Source organism: Diaphorina citri, unplaced genomic scaffold (assembly GCF_000475195.1).
Source record: "Diaphorina citri unplaced genomic scaffold, Diaci psyllid genome assembly version 1.1 scaffold853, whole genome shotgun sequence".
Classification (NCBI taxonomy): domain Eukaryota; kingdom Metazoa; phylum Arthropoda; class Insecta; order Hemiptera; family Psyllidae; genus Diaphorina; species Diaphorina citri.
The window spans coordinates 18,959-41,624 of NW_007378285.1; the positions used below are offsets into that span (position 1 = coordinate 18,959).

At 38.5% G+C, this 22,666-nt stretch overlaps 1 protein-coding gene and 1 long non-coding RNA gene across 2 annotated transcripts in view; both read left to right on the forward strand.

Annotated features, from left to right (window-relative positions):
• The window catches only part of LOC103512570 (alkylglycerol monooxygenase-like), a 49,767-nt gene that overhangs the window by 5,862 nt on the left and 21,239 nt on the right, over positions 1-22,666 (forward strand). The window contains exons 3-4 of the mRNA XM_026826001.1: positions 1,042-1,193; positions 13,769-13,872. Of these exons, the coding sequence (XP_026681802.1) occupies positions 1,042-1,193; positions 13,769-13,872 (256 nt within the window). The remainder of the gene's footprint in view (positions 1-1,041; positions 1,194-13,768; positions 13,873-22,666) is intronic.
• Positions 21,026-21,806, forward strand: LOC113468798. Its single transcript, XR_003392423.1, has 2 exons — positions 21,026-21,136; positions 21,420-21,806. It is a non-coding gene; the product is annotated as an uncharacterized LOC113468798 (long non-coding RNA).

Here is a 22,666-nt window from a genome sequence, read left to right on the forward strand (position 1 = left end):
AAACTCAAAGCGAGAAAGTTTTAGATAACACTTCAGTCGATCATTTAAGACCGTTTTTAGCGTTACCTATGTTAAGCTAAAACAATATATCGGGAATAAAGGGAGAACGGGCTCTAGTCTTGATTTTAAATCATTAGGTACATGAAAGTAAAATCGAAAAATCAAATCAAGAATAATAATAAACTAAATATTAAATAAATTAGGTAGGTACATAGGTACCTACCTAAAAAATTCCTGGAGGGACGGGCCCAGCTTGTTCCTTCAGACATGATACCTATAGGGCTATAGGCTATACGAGTATGTAGATATTTTTTTTCTTTATGGAGAGAACTAGGTAGGTGGCTAGTAAAGTTGATGTTTCCAAGGGTGTTAAGGGAGGTTGTTTCCAGCCGACCACGACACCGGAAAGTAGGTACGTACCTACCCCAAAAAATACAAAGTAAAAAATAGCACATTGCATAGTCTAAGTAGTTTTAAGGCGTTCATAAAAATTGTTTATTGCCAGCCGAGTTTGCTTAGTTGGTAGTGCGTCTGCCTTGTAAGCGCTAGGCCGCGGGTTCGATTCCTGCCCGAGGCGGATTTTATCCTGCTGGGATAATGTTCGTTCTCGGAACGGCTGACTTTCTCCTATCCTGTCTTCCTTCTCTCTTCGATTTCGGGACTTGCGGTTTCTAGTATTCCTGGTTAGCTTGGAGGCACGCTTGCATTGTAAGCGCCAAGTCACGGGTTCGATTTCGGGACGGACTTTATCCCAAATAGATAAAGCTCGTTCTCGGAAACGCTGAGCTGATTTTCTCCTATCCTGTCTTTCTTCTCTCTTGCTATCGCCCCTTCGCTCCCCTTAGGGACGACAAGACCTTAGCAGTTTTTTTTTTTTTTTACCAAAGCCCTAAATGTATGTAGTGCTTCTAATGAGGCACATACCCATCTGATGAGGGACATGCTATGGCACAGACTACATGAGTCTAACGTAGCCGCTGTTTCACTGCTACGAAATAAAAACGACGGAGCCCTCACTCATTTTCTTTTCCGTCCTTCCAGGATTCTGTCGAGGGGTGCCGAACACTGGGCGTACTTCTACGTTTACGACAACTTCCGGATTGCCGATTTACCGTGGAATTGCATCTACACGTGGTACGCTGCGGCCATATTGGTTGACTTCTGCTACTATTGGGTGCATCGAGCCGCGCATGGTATGTACCGTTTTTTAGCTCAATTCCCCTTTTAAAGCTAAATTCCCTGTTATCAACTAAATTCACATTTTAAAGTTAAATTCCTTTTTAAAAGCTGAATTCCCATATCAAATCGTTATTTTTTTTTAACACAATTTTATGTTTTCCGAGTTTCATTTCTCCATGCACGGTGGGTTTTGAGACTTTTGAGTCAGCTATGTGTGATAGGGTGAATCATGCCCATGATATTAATTCACCGGGTATGGACTTGATATGTTAAAAGGTGACTTGGTTCTTACTGGATAAAGCTTCCTGTATGGATCACTTAGCTGGTCGTCAAAGAAGGAGAAGGAGAAAGAGGAGGAGGAGAAGGAGAAGAAGAAGAAGAAAAAGAGGAAGAGGAAGAATAAGAACAGAAAGAAGCAGGAGAAGAAGAAGAAAAAGACAATGAGAAAAAAAAATAGTAACAAGAAATGAAATTTTGACTGACGTGGATCTACTTTTTCATCCATTCCAAAAAATGACGATGTCAAAAAAAACTAGAATTCCCTGTTTTCAACTAAATTCACATTTTAAAGCTAAATTCCTTTTTTTTAAAGCTGAATTCCCATATCAAATCGTTATTTTTTTTTAAACACAATTTTATGTTTTCCGAGTTTCATTTGTCCATGCGCAATGGGTTTTGAGTCAGCTGTGTGTGATACATTCCTAGGGTGAATCATGCCCATGATTAATTCACCGGGTATGGACTTGATATGTTCAAAGGTGACTTGAAAAAGTTCTTACTGGATAAAGCTTCCTGTATGGATCACTTATCTGGTCGTCAAAGAAGGAGAAGGAGAAAGAGGAGGAGGAGAAGGAGAAGAAAAAGAAGAATAAGGAGAAGAAGAAGAAGGAGAAGAAGAAGAAGAAGAAGAAAAAGAGGAAGAAGAAGAACAGAAAGAAGCAGGAGAAGAAGAAGAAGAAGAAGAAGAAGAAGAAGAAGAAGAAGAAGAAGAAGAAGAAGAAAAAGACAGAAAACGACGGAGCCCTCACTCATTTTCTTTTCCGCCCTTCCAGGATTCTGTCGAGAGGTGCCGAACACTGGGCGTACTTCTACGTTTACGACAACTTCCGGATTGCCGATTTACCGTGGAATTGCATCTACACGTGGTACGCTGCGGCCATATTGGTCGACTTCTGCTACTATTGGGTGCATCGAGCCGCGCATGGTGTGTACCGTTTTTTAGCTCAATTCCCCTTTTAAAGCTAAATTCCCTGTTTTCAACTAAATTCACATTTTAAAGCTAAATTCCTTTTTTTTTGAAAGCTGAATTCCCATATCAAATCGTTAATTTTTTTAACACAATTTTATGTTTTCCGAGTTTCATTTGTCCATGCACGGTGGGTTTTGAGTCAGCTATGTGTGATACATTCCTAGGGTGTATCATGCCCATGATTAATTCACCGGGTATGGAATTGATATATCCAAAGGTGACTTGAAAAAGTTCTTACTGGATAAAGCTTCCTATATGGATCACTTAGCTGGTCGTCAAAGAAGGAGAAGGAGAAGAAAAAGAGGAAGAAGAACAGAAAGAAGCAGGAGAAGAAGAAGAAGAAGAAGAAGAAGAAGAAGAAGAAGAAGAAGAAGAAGAAGAAAAAGACAATGAGGAAAAAAATAGTAACAAGAAATGAAATTTTGACTGACGTGGATCTACTTTTTCATCCATTCCAAAAAATAACGATGTCAAAAAAAGTTACAAATTATGGCTTTTTTTTTGAGACGAGTAAAAAAAAAGTCGGTTCTCCTTTTTTGGGTCTGACTTCGGGCGTTCCCACGATACTGAAGCTTAGGCAGTGACAAAAGGGAGTAGATACCTGAGGTACCTAAAAAAACTACAAATTATGACATTTTTTTTTTGAGACGAGTAAAAAAAAAGTTGGTTCTCCTTTTTTGGGTCTGACTTCGGGCGTTCCCACGATACTGAAGCTTAGGCAGTGACAAAAGGGAGTAGATACCTGAGGTACCTACCAACTTACATGGAGAGTTCAATGAAATTCTAATAAGTTTTAATGGTGAAACTCTGGTCGGGCAAAAAAGTTTGAAATTTCAAGATGGATGGTGAAAAACAGTACCTACAGGTACCTACCTAAATTGTATATAGATATTCTACATGGGTTCGCTTGACTAAAGCTTCAAAACTTAACGTAGGTATGCCAGTAGGTAATAATACCAACTTACATAGAGAGTTCAATGAAATTCTAATAAGGTTTAATGGTGAAACTCTGGTCGGGCAAAAAAAGTTTGAAATTTCAAGATGGATGGTGAAAAACAGTACCTACAGGTACCTACCTACCTACCTAAATTGTATATAGATATTCTACATGGGTTCGCTTGACTAAAGCTACAAAACTTAACGTAGGTATGCCAGTAGGTAATAATCAAGTCCAATAATTTTTGCTTCCGAGTAATATCAGAATTGGAAACCTTGTAAGCACTTTTGTGCGAAAAAATGGTCTTAAAAAGAAACTGATCTCCGATTTCAAAAATTTTACATTCCGTTATAAAAAGTGGCATGTGTAGGTATAAAGAATTCCTGAAAGATCCGTTAAACATAAAAAACTGAAATACAGTTCAGTTAAATGATAACAGTTAAGTCAAATTAAACGAATTTCAACGAATTACTCTAAAATCCTGCAATCTGCATGCACAAAACCAATTCACAAAATACATAAAATGAAATTCCACAAAAGATGCGATTTGACCATCAATGAATTCATGAAAGATGGAGTAAACTGTAACTGCTATAAGGTCTTATCGTCCTTGAATCGAAGAGAGGAGGACAGGATAGGAGAAAGCCAGCCGTTCCGAGAACGAACCTTGTCTGCTGAGGAATAAGTTCGCCCTGGTCTTTAATGGAACTCGCAGTTACAGTTCCCTCTCTCAAAGCTCTCTCACTGTCTGTCTATCTGTCTCTCTCTCTCTCTCTCTCTCTCTCTCTCTCTCTCTCTCTCTCTCTCTACGACGGCTAGTAATGACTGAAGGGGTTGTATTTAATATCCGGAGCTGCAAAGGCTTGGACAAAAGCACGATCCCAAAAAAAAAAAAATCTAAAAATACACCAAAAATGAAAATAAAATTGATATTAAGTTGGTTTTTGGTCTCACTCAATGTATTTCAGGCAGTAATCTATCGTGTTTGGATAAGAACTACGGTGGAGTCCTCATTATTTGGGACCGACTGTTTGGTACATTCGCTGAAAGTAAGCCGAATCTGGAGATCATCTACGGTTTGGTGTACAACATGCCCTCATTCAATCCAGTATTCCTACAGGTTAGCATGTACTTACCAAAAAGAATTGCCTTAGATCCCATCCAAGGAGCGCCCTAGCTAGCTGGCAGTTTGCCAAAGGGTTGTCTCTGCTTTTAAAGAATAAGCTTTTCAGGATGAGTCAAAATGTGGTCAAATTTTTGTCAACTCTTGGCAGGGCCGTGTTTAACCTCCTCAGGCTTGCTTTTGTACCCAAATGATGTAGTATAGAAAAAAATATTTGGCATTCTAGGGCCCCCCTCTCGCTGAAATTCCGTATGCGGGCCTGACTGTGGGAATCGAATCCGGCTATTTTACAAGTAAGTTCATGGCAACGAACAGAACAACGTGACTATCACGACAAGGCGAAGCCTTTAGAATGAGAGATGCCCCTACAGTCGTAAAAGACTTACCTATATCCGACCATTTTTAAAATGATTTGCAACTAGATATAGTTTGAATTTGAATCGGGCTTTAGTCATAGGATAAACAAAAATTTGCACACGTTTTTCGATTGCAAATATTTCAACGGGTTACTTTCTGGTGTTCTCGTGTTGACCCAGCACTGAAATGATGAGAAGTATTGTGTCTCTTATATGTCCCATCTGATGAGGGACGTACTACGTGATGGGCATGCTCCGACACAGACCACACTAGTCTACTGTAGAAATTGTTTCATTGCTACGAAATAAAAAAGCCGGAGAAAAACCCATAAAACAAGAGGCCGAAAAGGCGTTAAAACCTCCCACAGAAATCGTTAAAAGAGAGGTGGGATAGAGGGAACTGTAACTGCTAAGGTCTTATCGTCCCAAAAGCGAAGAGAGACGGAAAACAGGATAGGAGAAAGCCAGGAGTGCCGTTTGGAGATCGAACCTGTGGTACTTTATCTCTCAGTCTAAAAACAGTCACAATTTCAGTATCTGTATCTCTTGGGAATTTAAAATCTAGAAATTGCTCTGGAGACCCCGGTAAACGTGGGTAACTTAAGTTACGAGCAAAGTGAATGAACCAATCATTTATCAGCTCCGGTTTTCAGCAAAAAAAGTGAATTCCTAACTTTTTGCTCCGCAGTATCCGCAGCTCCGCATATCAATAAAGTTGGTAGGTATAATAGAACTGTTGGTATCATGGAACAACTTTTTCTAAGCTGACAGACTAAATAAAGCACTATTTATACTTATACTTATAGGTATATACCAGAACAAGTGAATTTCAGTACATCTCTATAGGCTATAGGTATCTGTAGAAATAAAATTAGAAATTGCTCTGGAGACCCCAGTAAAACGTGGTTAACTTAAGTTACGAGCCAAGTTTTATTTTTTCTTCTTCTTCTTCTTCTTCTTCTTCTTCTTCTTCAAACATGGCAAAAGGTGCTCTCATTTATTTTTATTATAAGTACAATAAACAATGGGTGAGAGTAGCCTCCATGCCTGGTATCAGACTAGGATTGCACGCCGCAGATCTCGGGTTCTATTCCCGGTGGGGTCAAAGTTTTTTAGGCACTGTGCTTGGAGTTCGGGGTGCCTTGTGAGGACAATGGAGTAGCTACTTTAATAGAGTAGCGGCCAGTGGCGACATTACCAGTTTAAAAAGAATATTTATTGGAAGTATGGAAAATTGGAAATTGATTGCAAAGGAGGCACTCGGTGTGAAAAATGGGGTTTAACTGTGTTAGTCCAATAGATTTAGTAAAAAGAAGCGTGTTCCTGTGGAAAAATGAATAACTAAGGTTTCTCTTCGCCAAAAGGTTCATTATGTAACCCTGAATCATGACTCGAAAGTCTCATGTTATAGCTCTCAGTAAATGTTAACTTTTTTTCTCCGCAGTACCAGAACACGTGAATTTCAGTACATCTCTCTATCTGTAGAAATAAAATTAGAAATTGCTCTGGAGACCCCTGTAAAACGTGGTTAACTTAAGTTGCGAGCCAAGTTCATTCACCAATCATTATCAGCTCCGGTTTTCAGCAAATAAATAACTTTTTTTTTTTTTCTCCGCAGTACAAGAACACATGAATTTCAGTACATTTTTTATAGTCGTCACGTGATTTCAGCATGTGAGTGAAGTTGTCAACAAGTATCTAACTTAAGTCCATTGCTCTATCTACTCTTACTATTTGCAATAACAATAATACAGTCGAACTTGTCTAAGTGGGAATCCAATTTTCTCCCACTTATCCAGGTTTCCCAGTTAAAAAAGTGTCCTACTTAGAGAGGTTGCCATGAAGGGGCCACGATTTTCTCCCACTTATCAAGATTTCCCAGTTAAAAAGTGTCCTACTTAGAGAGGTTGCCATGAAGGGGCCACAATTTTCTCCCACTTATCCAGGTTTCCCAGTTAAAAAAGTGTCCTACTTAGAGAGGTTGCCATGAAGGGGCCACGATTTTTTTCCCCAGTTATCCAGATTTCCCACTTAGACAGGTTCGACTGAACTTCTGGTTTACTATTTAACTGCCAAGGTCTTATAGTCCAGAAAGCGAAGAGAGAAGAACAAATAGGAGAAAGCTAGGATAAAATCTGCCCTGGGCGGGAATCGAACCCGCGACCTGGCGCTTACAAGGCGCACGTGCTACCCTCCGAGCTGACTAGACTGGCTGAACAACACGATTGATTGACCACATGAAACTTTATATGGAAACAAGCTGGGCCCGTCCCTCCGGGAATTTTTAGCCCGTAGTTTATTCGATCGTGATTGAAGAAAATCAGTACCTATGTACCTACCTAATTTGTTTAATATTCAGTTTATATTTTTCTTGATTTGATTTTTCGATTTTACTTTCATGTAATGATTTAAAATCAAGACTAGGAATAAAGGGAGAACGTCCCTTTATTCCTTTAAGTCACCCATCCATTTTTTGGCCTTGCTCGGCGTAGCTTAACATAGGTGACGCTAAAACCGGTCTGAAAATAACGACTGAAGTGTTATCTAAAACTTTCTCGCTTTGAGTTCATAGGTCGTCGCGACAAATTTCGAGATCAGAGCTCATTTGTGTGAGAAAATGTGAAAAAAATCCCCCAAAAACCAGTTTTTTTGGTCTTTTGGCTTTATGGTTTTCTGGACAAAATTTGCACCACCATTTTCGTGTTCCTGGTAAAAAGACCTTTAATTTGGCAAATGTATAGGTCGATCAGGTTTGGATAAGTCCTTCTATGGATCTATGGGGTCAGACAGACCGACCGACAGACGACACCGAAGCGAATACAATAGTCCGTCCCTTATACCTTTTTATTACTATCGTAATAATAAAGGAAGGACGGGCTAAAAAGTTGCGAAGCGACGGAATTCAGCTAGTATACATATAAGACCTTGTTTAGACTGCGGGAGTAAAGGGACTTTTCAGTCTCATTCTGGCAGGATAAACAAGGTTTATTCTATTCTATTCCTTGTAGCAAATGTGCTGATGCCCCAGACAAAAACCAGAGAGCTCACGTGATTATGTTCAGTCACGTGAGATCACATTGTAATTCACGTGCCTGGGTTCGTATCTCGGCTAAACACGACTCTGATGTCAATATACCTTGTTGTTCAGCCTGGTTGTTTTTGTTCTTGTTCTTGTAGCACTTGTTGTTTTCAGTCTGGTTAGGTAGGTTCAGCTTTCAGCCCCGGAGTGGGTCAAGTGATTCCCAAGCGATTGAAAATTTGCTCGAACTAAGATTGCAAATCTTTCAACGGGTAAATATTTCCAGTGATAACGCGCTTGCTTGCCATGCAGAAGGTCCCGGTTTTGAATCCCACCATCGACAAAAATTTGCACACGTTTTTCGATTGCAAACATTTTAACAGGTTACTTTCTGGTGTTCTCGTGTTGACCCAACACCTAAATGATGGGAAGTATTGTGTCTCTTATCGCCCATCTGATGAGGGACGTACTACGGGATGGGCATGCTACGACACAGACCACACTAGTCTAATGTAGAAATTGTTTCATTGCTACGAAATAAAAAAGCCGGAGAAAAACCAATAAAACAAGAGGCCGAAAAGGCGTTAAAACCTCCCACAGAAATCGTCAAAAAAAGAGAGGTGGGATAGAGCATAGAGGGAACTGTAACTGCTAAGGTCTTATCGTCCCAAAAGCGAAGAGAGACGGAAAACAGGATAGGAGAAAGCCAGGAGTGCCGTTTGGAGATCGAACCTGTGGTACTTTATCTCTCAATCTAAAAACAGTCACAATTTCAGTATCTGTATCTCTTGGGAATTTAAAATCTAGAAATTGCTCTGGAGACCCCTGTAAACGTGGGTAACTTAAGTTACGAGCAAAGTGAATGAACCAATCATTTATCAGCTCCGGTTTTCAGCAAAAAAAAGTGAATTCCTAACTTTTTGCTCCGCAGTATCCGCAGCTCCGCATATCAATAAAATTGGTAGGTATAATGGAACTGTTGGTATAATGGAACTGTTGGTATAATGGAACAACTTTTTCTAAGCTGACAGTCTAAATAAAGCCCTATTTATATTATTTATACTTAGATATACCAGAACAAGTGAATTTCAGTACATCTCTATAGGCTATATAGGTATCTGTAGAAATAAAATTAGAAATTGCTCTGGACACCCCAGTAAAACGTGGTTAACTTAAGTTACGAGCCAAGTTTTTCTTCTTCTTCTTCTTCTTCTTCTTCTTCTTCTTCTTCTTCTTCTTCAAACATGGCAAAAGGTGCTCTCATTTATTTTTATTATAAGTACAATAAACAAGAATACAACACATTAGGTACAAACATAAGTGAATAAACCAATCATTATCAGCTCCGGTTTTCAGCAAATATGCATCTCTCTATCTGTAGAAATAAAATTAGAAATTGCTCTGGAGACCCCTGTAAAACGTGGTTAACGAGCCAAGTTCATTCACCAATCATTATCAGCTCCGGTTTTCAGCAAAAAAAAGTGAACACATGAATTTCAGTACATTTTTTTATAGTCGTCACGTGATTTCAGCATGTGAGTGAAGTTGTCAACAAGTATCTACTTAAGTACATTGCTCTACTCTTAACTATTTTTTGCAATAATAATACAGTCGAACCTGTCTAAGTGGGAATCCAAGGGACCGACAATTTTTTCCCACTTATCCAGGTTTCCCAGTTAAAAAAGTGATGTCCTACTTAGAGAGGTTGCCATGAAGGGGCCACGATTTTTTCCCCCAGTTATCCAGATTTCCCACTTAGACGAGTCCCACTTAGACAGGTTCGACTGATGTACTTCTGGTTTACTATAAATCTTGAAAATAGTGTAAACAGTGGAAAGTGGAAAATAGTGGAAATAGTGGAAACCCACTGAGTATTGATCGAATAGAAGGAGCTCTAAGTTTTAACTCGATGGTTATATTTTTAGCTAAATCCCCTCTTTAAGGATGAGCTATTTCTCTCTCTCTCTCTCTCTCTCTCTCTCTCTCTCTCTCTCTCTCTCTCTTTTTTTTAAGGATGAGCTATTTCTCTCTCTCTCTCTCTCTCTCTCTCTCTCTCTCTCTCTCTCTCTCTTTCTTTTCTTTGAAGAGGTTTGATAGAGGGAAATGTATGTAGCTGCCAAGGTCTTGTAGTCCAGAAAGCGAAGAGAGAAGAACAAATTGGAGAAAGCTAGGATAAAATCTGCCCTGGGCGGGAATCGAACCCGCGACCTAGCGCTTACAAGGCGCACGTGCTACCCTCCAAGCTGACTAGACTGGCTGAACAACACGATTGATTGACCACATGAAACTTTATACGAAAAGAGAGAATAATAATAATAATAATAAAAAAAAATCTGGTGTGAACATCACACGACTTTCCTTATCCTATTGAATGATGCTTATTTGGGTGTTCTTCTACCCAACTTTTACAATATTTCTAACCGTTTAAAAGCGGTAAAATGCCACCAACCGTTGCACCGATCTTAACCAAAAGTTTCGTGTCGCATCCTTGTCACATTTTACAACTGCATACCAAATTTCAAGTCTCTAGCTCTTACCGTTCTCGAGATATTTTGTTTACAGGCAGACACACAGACAGACAGACGGACAGACACACACACACACCAATGGCTGAAACTTTGGATTTAGGCTCTAGGGACCTCAAAACGCGTTTTTTCACTAAAAACTGACCATCGCAAATTTGACCCGATTACATTACTTTCCTTCCTATAGGATAAGGAAAGAGTACAAGTACCTACCTACCTTATATTTCTCTCAGTGTAGGTATCTATAGAAAATAAAACACTTCGTTCGCCAGCCGAGTTAGCTTGGAGGGTGACGCGTCTGCCTTGTAAGCGCTAGGTCGCGGGTTTGATTCCCGCCCGGGTCAGACGTTATCCTAACAAATAAGGTTCGTTTTCGCAATGGCTGGCTTTCTCCTATCCTGTCTTCCTTCTCTCTTCACTATCGTTTCTTCGCTACTCTAAGGGACGTTCTGTGACACTCATAACTCTCATAAGTCTCGAATACGTTTCATATCCGTCCCTACACGGATAGTTTTTTTTTTTTTTTTTTTTTTTTTTTTTTTAACTCCTCTTTACCAGCTTATAATTCTGTTTGATCTTTTGTAGATTTATGCATAAAATTAGCTAGGGATCTTGATCAACCAGTTCTATTTATTTTACTACCCAGGTAGGAGTCGGAAACTTGCTTTTTTGACACCGATAATTTCAAACCAGACCAGAGAGAAATAATCAATAAAATTTAGTGATGAACTGCCCAAAGTTACTTTCCAAATCGGCACTCCTTGTTTACATATATGTTTGTTTACGTTTGTTTACATATGTTTAAACTATACCTATGAAATATCTTATATTATAAAAACAAGATCCATTCACTCATTCACATTTCACACACTGATCGCTCTATCCCGAGAACCACAACACCTAGAAAGCTGAAATTTGGTAGGAATATTCCTTTTATGATCTAGGTGTGCAATAAGAAAGGATTTTGCGAAATTCTAAACCGATCCTGAGATATGATCAATTTTTCAACGCTAAAATCTCCATAAGAAATACACAGAGTGCAGAGACTGCGGGAGAGAAATGTTCCGCTCTCGACCAACATTTTGAGTTTCGTTTAGCGGTCTCTTCCTGATCCCTTATGTGCCGCGTCCATTTTAATTTAGGACTATTGCACTGGGTTGTTAAGTTCTCAGTGAAATAGAAATAACTTTTTAGTGGAATTTATATATACCTACAGTGACTACTGTTGGAATTTTGTTAGTGGAGGGTTGAGTTATCAGTGGAATAGACTAGAATAGAAATCCAGAAGAGCCGTTGGAATTTTGTTAGTGGAGGGTTGAGTTATCAGTGAAATAGAAATAACTTTTTAGTGGAAGTTATATACCTACAGTGACTACTGTTGGAATTTTGTTAGTGGAGGGTTGAGTTATCAGTGGAATAGACTAGAATAGAAATCCAGAAGAGCAGATAAGCAGATATGGAGGACAGAAGGGCAGTTGTGAGGCTTCTTATCTAATGTGTACCTGAATATACTGACGTCTAACTACTGTAAGGGCGATAATAGCCGTAATCTCCGCTCAGTGCTAAATTTTTAGAGAGAACATCCCATCAGTTGTGCTGACGTCTAACTACTGTAAGGGCGATAATAGCCGTAATCTCCGCTCAGTGCTAAATTTTTAGAGAGAACATCCCATCAGTTGTGTCGAGTTCTGTGTTTTTTTTTTGTTCCTAGTTCGATTTCCGTAAAACATTTATTACCTTTTGAGGTTTGTGAAAATAGATACCTACGTAGTAGGTATACATACATACCTAACCTACCGTATATAGGTACGTAGGTACGTGAAGTATATTACCTATCTATGTTTACTTCGGTAAAACGATAGCAATTATTTATTTATTCGTTCTTACCTAGGTATATGAAAGGTAGATACCTATTTAAAATTAAAATTGATAGATAGGTAGGTACCTATTAGGTAATTAATACAGTTCGTTGATTAGTGCTTTTATTATTGACATTTTATACGGTTTGACCTGTTTATCTTTTTAGTTTTTAACTTGATACCTATAAGTATGATAAACTCAGCTATATATTTACCCAATTAACTTTATTATGACCTACCTATGAATACTGACGTCTAACTACTGTAAGGGCGATAATAGCCGTAATCTTCGCTCAGTGCTAAATTTTTAGAGAGAACATCCCAGTTTGTGTCGAGTTCTGTGTTTTTTCAAAGTTCTTAGTTCGATTTCCGTAAAAAATTACCTTTTGAGGTTTGTGAATATAGATACCTATCTAGTAGGTATATATACATATACTTACATACCTAACCTACCGTATAGGTAGGTACGTACGTGAAGTATATTACCTATGTATGTTTTCTTCGGTAAAACGATAGCAATTTATTACCTATTTATTTATTTATTCGTTCTTACCTAGGTAGATATTTAAAATTAAAATTGATAGATAGGTAGGTACCTAGGTAATTAATACAGTTAGTTGATTAGTGTTTTTATTATTGACATTTTATACGGTTTGACCTATTTATCTTTTTAGTTTTTAACTTGATACCTATAAGTATGATAAACTCAGCTATATATTTACCCAATTAACTTTATTATGACCTACCTACATACCTATCTAGGTATTTCTCATATAATATCTTAAAACCACATTTTTAAAAATAGCCACTAAAAAATACCAATCAGCTAACTAAATGCATTTTTCTGACATAGGTACTTATACGCAAGTTTTGCAATTAAGCCTAGTGAGCTTGAAGAATCGCCCTTCTGTCTTGTAAGCGCTAGGCCGAGGGTTCGATTCCCGCCCGGGTCGTACTTTATCCTTTCTCCTATCATGTCCTCTTTCTCTCTTCGAATTCAAGACGATAAGACCCCAGTTGTTACAGTTATCTTATATTATAAAAACAAGAATTTAATATATTAGCCTGATTATTTTTATCTATTTACCTACCTCTCTAGGTAGCTAGGTAGGTAGCATATTGCTTATGTCTGGAGCTTTTCCAAACCTTCTGCACGTGTGTTTTTATACCTACCTAATTACCTATACCTACCTATCTAATGTTCACGGATATTATGTATTTTTCTCATTTTACCTGTATAATTTTATAATCTGTCTGCAGTGTAGGTACCTACCTGATTTTTTTCAATAGGTAAATATGTTACAGGATAAGCCCGGAGAGTGACTAAACCAAGGATTTCCCTGTACTATTACCGGGAAATGTTATTCGAAGGGATATTTTCCCTTTCACGTTCTTTTACCGAGAAATTCTCGGTTTATCCGCTCTCCGGACCTCGTACCACATACACTAGTTTCATCATCTCATGATGTCATCTTCAGGACGAAATGATTAACGTGTGTTCATTGTTTTAACTACTTTCAGAGGTGCACTTCCTATGGGCCCAACATCAGGTACATCACAGTTCGGAAGACTATAATCTGACCATCGGACTGCGCCAGTCTGTCTTCTATGGCTGGAGCTCTTTTGTAAGTTCAATACTTATTATAAGCACTTACTAGGGGTCGCAAATCCCGCACGTTTCCAATCCCGCGGGATCCCGCACTTATGCAATTAAAGGGGCAACATAGGTATTTCTCACCTAAACCCTCGCCAAAGGTGACTGAAACTCTTTCTTTGTGATTTTCTTTCTATTTGAAGTAATTGCTAACCTTTTTATCACAAAACTGTACAATAGGTAAACAAAATTTAATTCGTTTTCATCGTCACCATCATCATAACCAGCTGTTATCACTCCACTGCTGAGTAGCAGTTATTTGTTTTATTGCTACGAAAAACTGCGGTGAAACACTCATTTTTTTCTAATGAGTATGTATCTTCCTATTCCATGGCCGCGCTGTTTTTATTTAGACTCCTGTGGTCTGTGTCGTAGTATGTAGGCCCTCTAGGTACCCACTTTCCATGTAGGTAGGTACTTGTTTACTGTCCAATCTTATCTACTGACGTTGGTTGGTAGGTAGGTATATTACTTTTAAGTTAGGTAGGTAAATAGCGGGATAGATAGGTATATGTACCTATCAACTATCATTGTACCTATAATTTGAAGGAGATTAGACCCATTACAAAATGGTTATGTAATTGCCCGCCTTGTTGTATAACCGACTTTTGTTGATTCAGTACAAACTACAATCGACTACGTGCTTACACTATTGTATGAATACGATGGTCCATAGTCCCAACTAAGAGTTACATAATGGGAAAACAATACAGGAGAATCAGCCTAGCTTGGAGGGTAGCGTGTCTGCCTTGTAAGCCCAAGGTCGCGGGTTCGATTCTTGCCGAGGAGAGCCAGCCTATCTCTCTTATATAGGTTGTACATAAATTTGGACTGTCAGTCTAGTCATTAGCGTATTAGTGCGTCTGTCTTGTAAGAGCTAGGTCGCGTCGTATTAGTGCGTCTGTCTTGTAAGAGCTTGTAAGAGCTAGGTCGATTCCCGCCCGGGGTGGATTTTATCTTATTCAGATAAGGTTCGCTGGCGGAACGGCTGGCTTTCTCCTATCCTGTCTTCTATCTCTTCGCTTTCGGGGCGATAAGACCTTGGCAGTTAGGGCCCGTTCCCATTTATCGTGAGTTTCATCCGATTTTTTTCCGAATGTCCTGTAGGCAATGTAATTTAAATGAGAGTTCCCACTACACACGACACGATATTTTCCCTAACCACAAATGAGAACGGATCTTTTCAGTCCCCTCTACCAGAAAAAAAACGTCCTTTTCTATAGCCTCTGTCCATCGTGCTAACGATCGTACTATGGTCGATAAGAAAATGGTTACATAACTATTATAATCAAACATTCTCGCAATATCAGATGACCATTCTAGAAAATAATTAGGGAGTGTTGGAGCGATTCGAAATATATAGAAATTGCCTCGGATGTTACCTCTTCTACATATCAAATTGCTCCTCTCAATTTTTTTGCTCCCGCGTGATTACATAACCCAGAGAAGAAACCTCGTCGCCTGCCTTGTAAGCGCGAGGTCGTGGGTTCATTTCCGGCGGGGCGAACTTTATAATAAACAGATAAGATTCGTTTTCGGTACGACTGCGACGGGTTTTTTTTTTTTTAAGGAAAATAATCATGATAAAAATAAATAAATAAATAAAAAAAAAAAACACTCGATTGTCATGAAATTTTATACCTGCGAGTAGGTATGTGGGTAATTATCATTTTTTTTTTTTTATTATAATCACCAAGTTTTTATTGAAGTCCGTACGTAATTCGTATACGAATATCATATTACTCAGGTATAAGGTACCTACTCCAAAAACAAGTTTTAATTTATAATTATTATTGCTTGATCGTTGTTGTTATTATACCTACTGAACATACCTACATAATACTGTTAAATTGTAATAACTATGTAACATTGTAACAACGTGTGTGACATCACAGCGAATGAGAAATGACATTTTTTTAAACAAAAGTTCAAATAAGTACATAAAATACTTGGAATTTGTTAGCATTTCTTCATTTATCCCATTCACGTACAGGTAGGTCCTATTATTTACATAATTATGTACCTATGGGTATCTCTGTTCTCCTTAATGCTTCCGTAAGATACCCAACCTTTACCCAATTAAATTCATATAGGCACCTATACCTAATTAAATTCATATAGGCACCTTTACCTAATTAAATCTGGATGTCACAAACATTGTAAGTAAACAAATTAAAACTCAACATTTTCATTCTGTAAACAAAAACAACATGTTTATCAAGTACTTCGTGTAAACAAATAACGTCAAACGCAAGTTTCAAATACATGTTTTGATTCCAGGTATTCTACAACATGAACATCGTGAACAAATGGAAAGCCATGTCCACCACGCAAACCAAACTGGCATCCGTTATCAAAGGTCCGAGTTGGTTGCCAGGCAAACCCTGGACTGGAGCCGATGAGGACCTGAGGTACCTACCAACTTACATAGAGAGTTCAATGAAATTCTAATAAGGTTTAATGGTGAAACTCTGGTCGGGGAAAAAAAGTTTGAAATTTCAAGATGGATGGTGAAAAACAGTACCTACAGGTACCTAATACCTACCTAAATTGTATATAGATATTCTACATGGGTTCGCTTGACTAAAGCTTCAAAACTTAACGTAGGTATGCCAGTAGGTAATAAACTTGCTTTTGTCCCCAAATGATGTACCTAGTAGAGAAAAAAATATTTGGCATTCTAGGGCCCCCCTCTCGCTGAAATTCCGTATGCGGGCCTGACTGTGGGAATCGAATCCGGGACCTTCTGCACGGCAAGCAAGCGCGTTACCACTGGGTTAACCGTACTCCCTAAATAAAAATAACAAATACATGTTTTGATTCCAGGTATTCTACAACATGAACATCGTGAACAAATGGAAAACCATGTCCACCACGCAAACCAAACTGGCATCCGTTATCAAAGGTCCGAGTTGGTTGCCAGGCAAACCCTGGACTGGAGCCGATGAGGACAAGATTGATGTGAGTGTGGATCAACCTTTATTAGTTCAACATTTTTTTTAAATATAACTATAACCAAGCAAGGTCTCCTACTGTAAATATGTACCTACAATAAATACGTACAGACGTACACCATGAAACACCATTTCGTACTTCGAGCTCTTGCCCGAGCGGTGCTTTGAGCTCTCTTTACGTTCGCGCGCTCTGACCTCTGACGCTTGATGTGTTATTAGTATAAGTACAAACAGTGCTTTATTTTATTTATATTTTAACAGTAGGAATAATATTACAATATGTAGTGATATTTGCTATGCTATGCTATGTTATGTTGGCAGGTGTGCTGTTGTCTAACTCCTAAGCCAACTATAGGCTGTCTTTCTAAAGCTTTTATCTTATTTCCAGGTGAACATGAGAAATTATACCTACCTACCTTTCTAAGTTGGTATGATACTTTATCTGTGTATCATGATTGATACATGATCTTAATAGGGATCGGGATTTAGTACCTAGATAGGTATAGGTATACATATAGGTACTTAGGTAATATCTATAGGTATCTATGCGGTATACAAAGTACCTACTTACAAAGATATTAACACCGTCCTATTGAATTTACCATTGGGGTTTTAATCTTTACAGTTCGGTTGAAATTGAACGTTTGATACTGACAAATGATATCTAGCTTCAGTCAGGTCAGGGCCGAATCCAGTATTTCGCCAAGGGGGGCGGACCTCAAAGTCCAAACAGTGATGTACGGGGTGGATGTTCCGAATTTTTACGAGTCTGGCCTACGGTAAAATTGAAAATTTATTACGGCCCTGGGTCAGGCCAGTATTTCAGCGAGAGCGGGGGCCAAAGAATCCAATACAGAGGTTTATAGGGGGTGGATGCTCCCCTGTCTAAATATACGGCCCTGTATTTAGTCAAGCCACTCTAGATTAGAAGGAAAAGAAGTCTATAAAAAAAAGTGTATAAGATTAAATCAAGTCAAACTCACTATGTCTCTTTCAAGATTATAAAAAAGCCTAGTTACTCGTAGCTTGAAGGGTAGCCCGTCTTGTAAGCTCTGAGTCGCGCGTTCGATTCCCGCCCGGCTCGAACTTTATCTTGAACAGATGAAGTTCGTTCTCGGAACGGCTGGCTTTCTCCTATCCTGTCCTTCTTTCCACCAACAACAACAACAAGAACAACAACAACAACAACAACAACAACAACCACAACAACAAAAACAACAAAAATTTTCTTTATTAACATCCTCTCAGACGAGTCTGACACATTTCTGAGATTTCGCGTGATTTTTCCTCAATCATAATCATTTTTCACACCGCTATAATGACTTAATAGGATGATAGTATTGATACATTATTAATGAGTATAAATGCGCTATTAATACCTAGACGATTTTTATTTTATTGGACATATCTATCAGTCTGACATTCTAAGATGTAAGATGAATTTATACAGGGTAAACACTCAATCTAGTCCTTCTAGCGGTCAAGTTTTTGGGTCAAAAACTGTTGGTTCCTGTCCCTTTTGAGGAGCTGATGCCCCGGGGCCATGTGGGGCCGCATGAACCATTAACCCCCCCCCCCATACAGAAAGTACAAGTACCTACATACCTATATTTCTCTCAGTGTATAGGTACCTATAGAAAATGAAACACTTCGTTCGCCAGCCGAGTTAGCTTGGAGGGAGACGCGTCTGCCTTGTAAGCGCTAGGTCGCGGGTTTGATTCCCGTCCGGGTCAGATGTTATCCTAACAAATAAGGTTCGTTTTCGCAATGGCTGGCTTTCTCCTATCCTGTCTTCCTTCTCTCTTCACTATCATTTCTTCGCTACTCTAAGGGACGTTCTGTGACAGTCATAACTCTCATAAGTCCCGAATACGTTTCATATCCGTCCCTACACGGTTAGTTTTATTATTATTATTATTTTTTTTTCATAAAAGCAATAAAAGCATGCATACATAGTTCCTTCCTACTGGAATCGGAAACTTGCTTTTTTGACACCGATAATTTCAAACCAGACCAGAGAGAAATAATCAATAAAATTTATTGATGAACTGCCCAAAGTTACTTTCCAAATCGGCACTCCTCGTAGCAAATGTGCTGGTGCCCCAGACAAAAACCTAGACAGCTTGATATGTAGGTAGTGTTTCTTTCATTCCTGTGATAATCCAAATCCAAAAAGCCAATAAACCAACGATAAAGCGGACTGTAAATTTAAAATGATGGATTGAAAGGAAAAAGTCGAAAATGTCAAAAGCAAGTGTGCAAAATTCCAAGATCTAACCAACAAATTTATTTTTTAGAAAATCACATTTTTTTTTTGTTTACATGGTTTTAAGTCAGCTGATTTCCTACATAGGCCGGGGATCACGAGGCCCAGAGCCCAGAGCGAACAGAGTTCAAGTTGGCCCGTCCACAGCTCATACTTTCAAAATTGGCACTCCTTGGATAGTACCAAATGTGCTGATGCTCCAGACAACCAGAGAGCTCACGTGATTATGTTCAGTCACGTGAGATCAGATTGTAACTCAACGTGCCTGGGTTCGTATCTCGGCTAAACACGACTCTGATGTCAGTATACCTTGTTTTCAGTCTGGTTGTTTATGTTCTTGTAGCACTTGTTGTTTTCAGTCTGGTCAGGTAGGTTCAGCTTTCAGCCCCGGAGTGAGTCAAGTGATTCCCAAGCGATTGAAATGCTCGAACCAAGATTGCAAATATTTCAACGGGTAAATATTTCCAGTGATAACGCGCTTGCTTGCCATGCAGAAGGTCCCGGTTTTGAATCCCACCATCAACTCTTGGCCATTTTTTTCATACTGATTTCAGCTCAGCCAATGCCACTCCTGTATTTGAAGGTCGGGGTGGAGAAGATTTAGCAACAGAAATCAGCAACAGTTTGTCCAAGGCTTATTATTCTTCGTTTCCACTAGACAAGCTTAGCATTGTACCCCGACAGATGTGTTGGAAATTGTATGTTGATATTCTCATCTTGGAACTGGGTGGCAATTTGTTTGATGCAGTAAGTATGCAACAATCTCTTAGAAGTGTTAGAACATTCCCCCTAGGAAGAGAATGGTATTATCTCAAGTGGAAGTACTTAACTATCTTTCATGTTGTTTCCTTTTTTTTCTAAACAAGCATAGACAAATAGCTAATAGGTTCTTTATTTTACTGAATGAATAGATCTATTCATTCAGTAAAATAAAGAAAGGTAGTTGCTCCCTGTATATCAAGGTATTGTGGAATGGAGAATATTATAAAATGGCTTTCCAGAACACATCCCTGATTGTGGTACTTGTGCAGAAGTCACGTCCGTGGAATATTGCTAGCAAAGGAACTGGCACAAACAAGCAGTGAACAGTGTTATTATAGGGTTAGGTTAAACGCAAGAAGGAGTTTTCACAATTAGAGCAGTGATTAGTGTTATTATAGGGTTACGTAAAATAAAAAAGCTTTTCTTTTCCACGAACGTGACTTCTGCATAATTACCCTAAAGACAAACTATGAAGCTTATTGAAACTGTCTAAAGGTAGCTCCAAAACATCACACTGAGTAGGTACCTATCAATAGTCTATCGGAATCTATACTCCTAGAAATCTATACTCCCATAAACTACATATCTATATTTTAAGGGCAATATAGGTAATCTGAGCCTTCTTTTCATCTGGGCCCCTTAGAAAACAGTATTCATGTTCAAAACATCACACTGAGTAGGTACCTATCAATAGTCTATCGGAATCTATACTCCTAGAAATAATTGATTCTGAATGCAGAGTAGCACATGTGGTATGTCATAAACTACATATCTATATTTTAAGGGCAATATAGGTAATCTGAGCCTTCTTTTCATCTGGGCCCCTTAGAAAACAGTATTCATGTTTTTGTTCTCAGATGAAATCATTTCATCAGGCATATTAGGCTGATACAATATCTACAAAAGCCTGTTTTTGTTCTCAGATGAAATCATTTCATCAGGCATATTAGGCTGATACAAAATCTACAAAAGCTAGCCAATGACAGATACTTACTAGTGAAGTATTTTGGACATCTCGGAACGTCAAGTGGTAAAACCAATGATATAATGTTCTAAATTTAAACTAGAGGTGAAAACTGGAAAAATTACACCCAAGATTTGATAAAAAATGCACGTCTTTATTTATTTATTCGTTCTTACCTAGGTATATGATAGGTGGATATTTAAAATTAAAATTGATAGATAGGTAGGTAGGTACCTAGGTAATTAATACAGTTAGTTGATTAGTGCTTTTATTATTGACATTTTATACGGTTTGACCTATTTATATTTTTAGTTTTTAACTTGATAAATCTAAGTATGATAAACTCAGCTATCTATTTACCCAATTAACTTTATTATGACCTACCTACATATGTACCTATCTAGGTATTTCTCATAATATCTTAAAACCACATTTTTAAAAATAGCCACTAAAAAATACCAATCAGCTAACTAAATGCATTTTTCTGACATAGGTACTTATAAACGTACTTTGAAAAATACCTAAATATTCAACTGCCTAACAAGATTCGAACTAATTTTAAATTCCAACAGCTTATAAATAAATCTACTAAAATCCATATCAAATAAAAATAAAATAAAAGAGAATGAATCCAACAACAGTTTTTTACCAACTAGATGGAACTCAAAATTCGTCACTCCCAATAAAGAACACTTTCAAGAACTAATAATTTACCAGTGAACCAATAAATGATCCAAATTTGGAACTTTTGGAACTCTTTCCTCTATTTTCAAAAACCCAAACTTTGCGAAAGTTAACGCCAAGTTTTAGAGTGTGATTTTCCTCCGCCGATGGTGATGCAAACGCCAAAATGAACGGCACAAATTCGAGTTTGGAAGTGGAGTTGACCAATCCAGTCAACATCCTGAAAGGATTCGCCAACTTCTTCTACTTGGCCAATCCTGAGGAGTTTATGTACAAGGATGTTCATAGGATTCCAAACATCCTTCATCAGGTAAGATAATGGGGTAGTACTTGGGTTAGAGTAGCCTCCGTGCCTGGTATCAGACTAGGATTGCACGCCGCAGATCTCGGGTTCTATTCCCGGCGGGGTCAAAGTTTTTTAGGCTCCGCAAGTTTTGCAATTAAGCCTAGTGAGCTTGAAGAATCGCCCTTCTGCCTTGTAAGCGCTAGGTCGAGGGTTCGATTCCCGCCCGGGTCGTATTTTATCCTTCCTCCTATCATGTCCTCTTTCTCTTTTTGAATTCAAGACGATAAGACCCCAGTTGTTACAATTATTTAATATCATATTAGCCTGATTATTTTTATCTATTTACCTACCTCTCTAGGTAGCTAGGTAGGTAGCATATTGCTCATGTCTGGAGCTTTTCCAAACCATTTGCACGTGTGTTTTTATACCTACCTAATTACCTATACCTACCTATCTAATGTTCACGGATATGTATTTTCTCATTTTACCTACCTGTATAATTTTATAATCTGTCTGTAGTGTAGGTACCTACCTGATTTTTTTCAATAGGTAAATATGTTACAGGATAAGCCCGGAGAGTGACTAAACCTAGGATTTCCCTGTACTATTCCCGGGAAATGTTATTCGAAGGGATATTTTCCCTTTCACGTTCTTTTACCGCGAAATTCTAGGTTGCTCTCCGGACCTCGTACCACATACACTAGTTTCATCACCTCATGATGCCATCTTCAGGACGAAATGATTAACGTGTGTTCCGTGTTTTAACTACTTTCAGAGGTGCACTTCCTATGGGCCCAACATCAGGTACATCACAGTTCTGAAGACTATAATCTGACTATCGGACTGCGC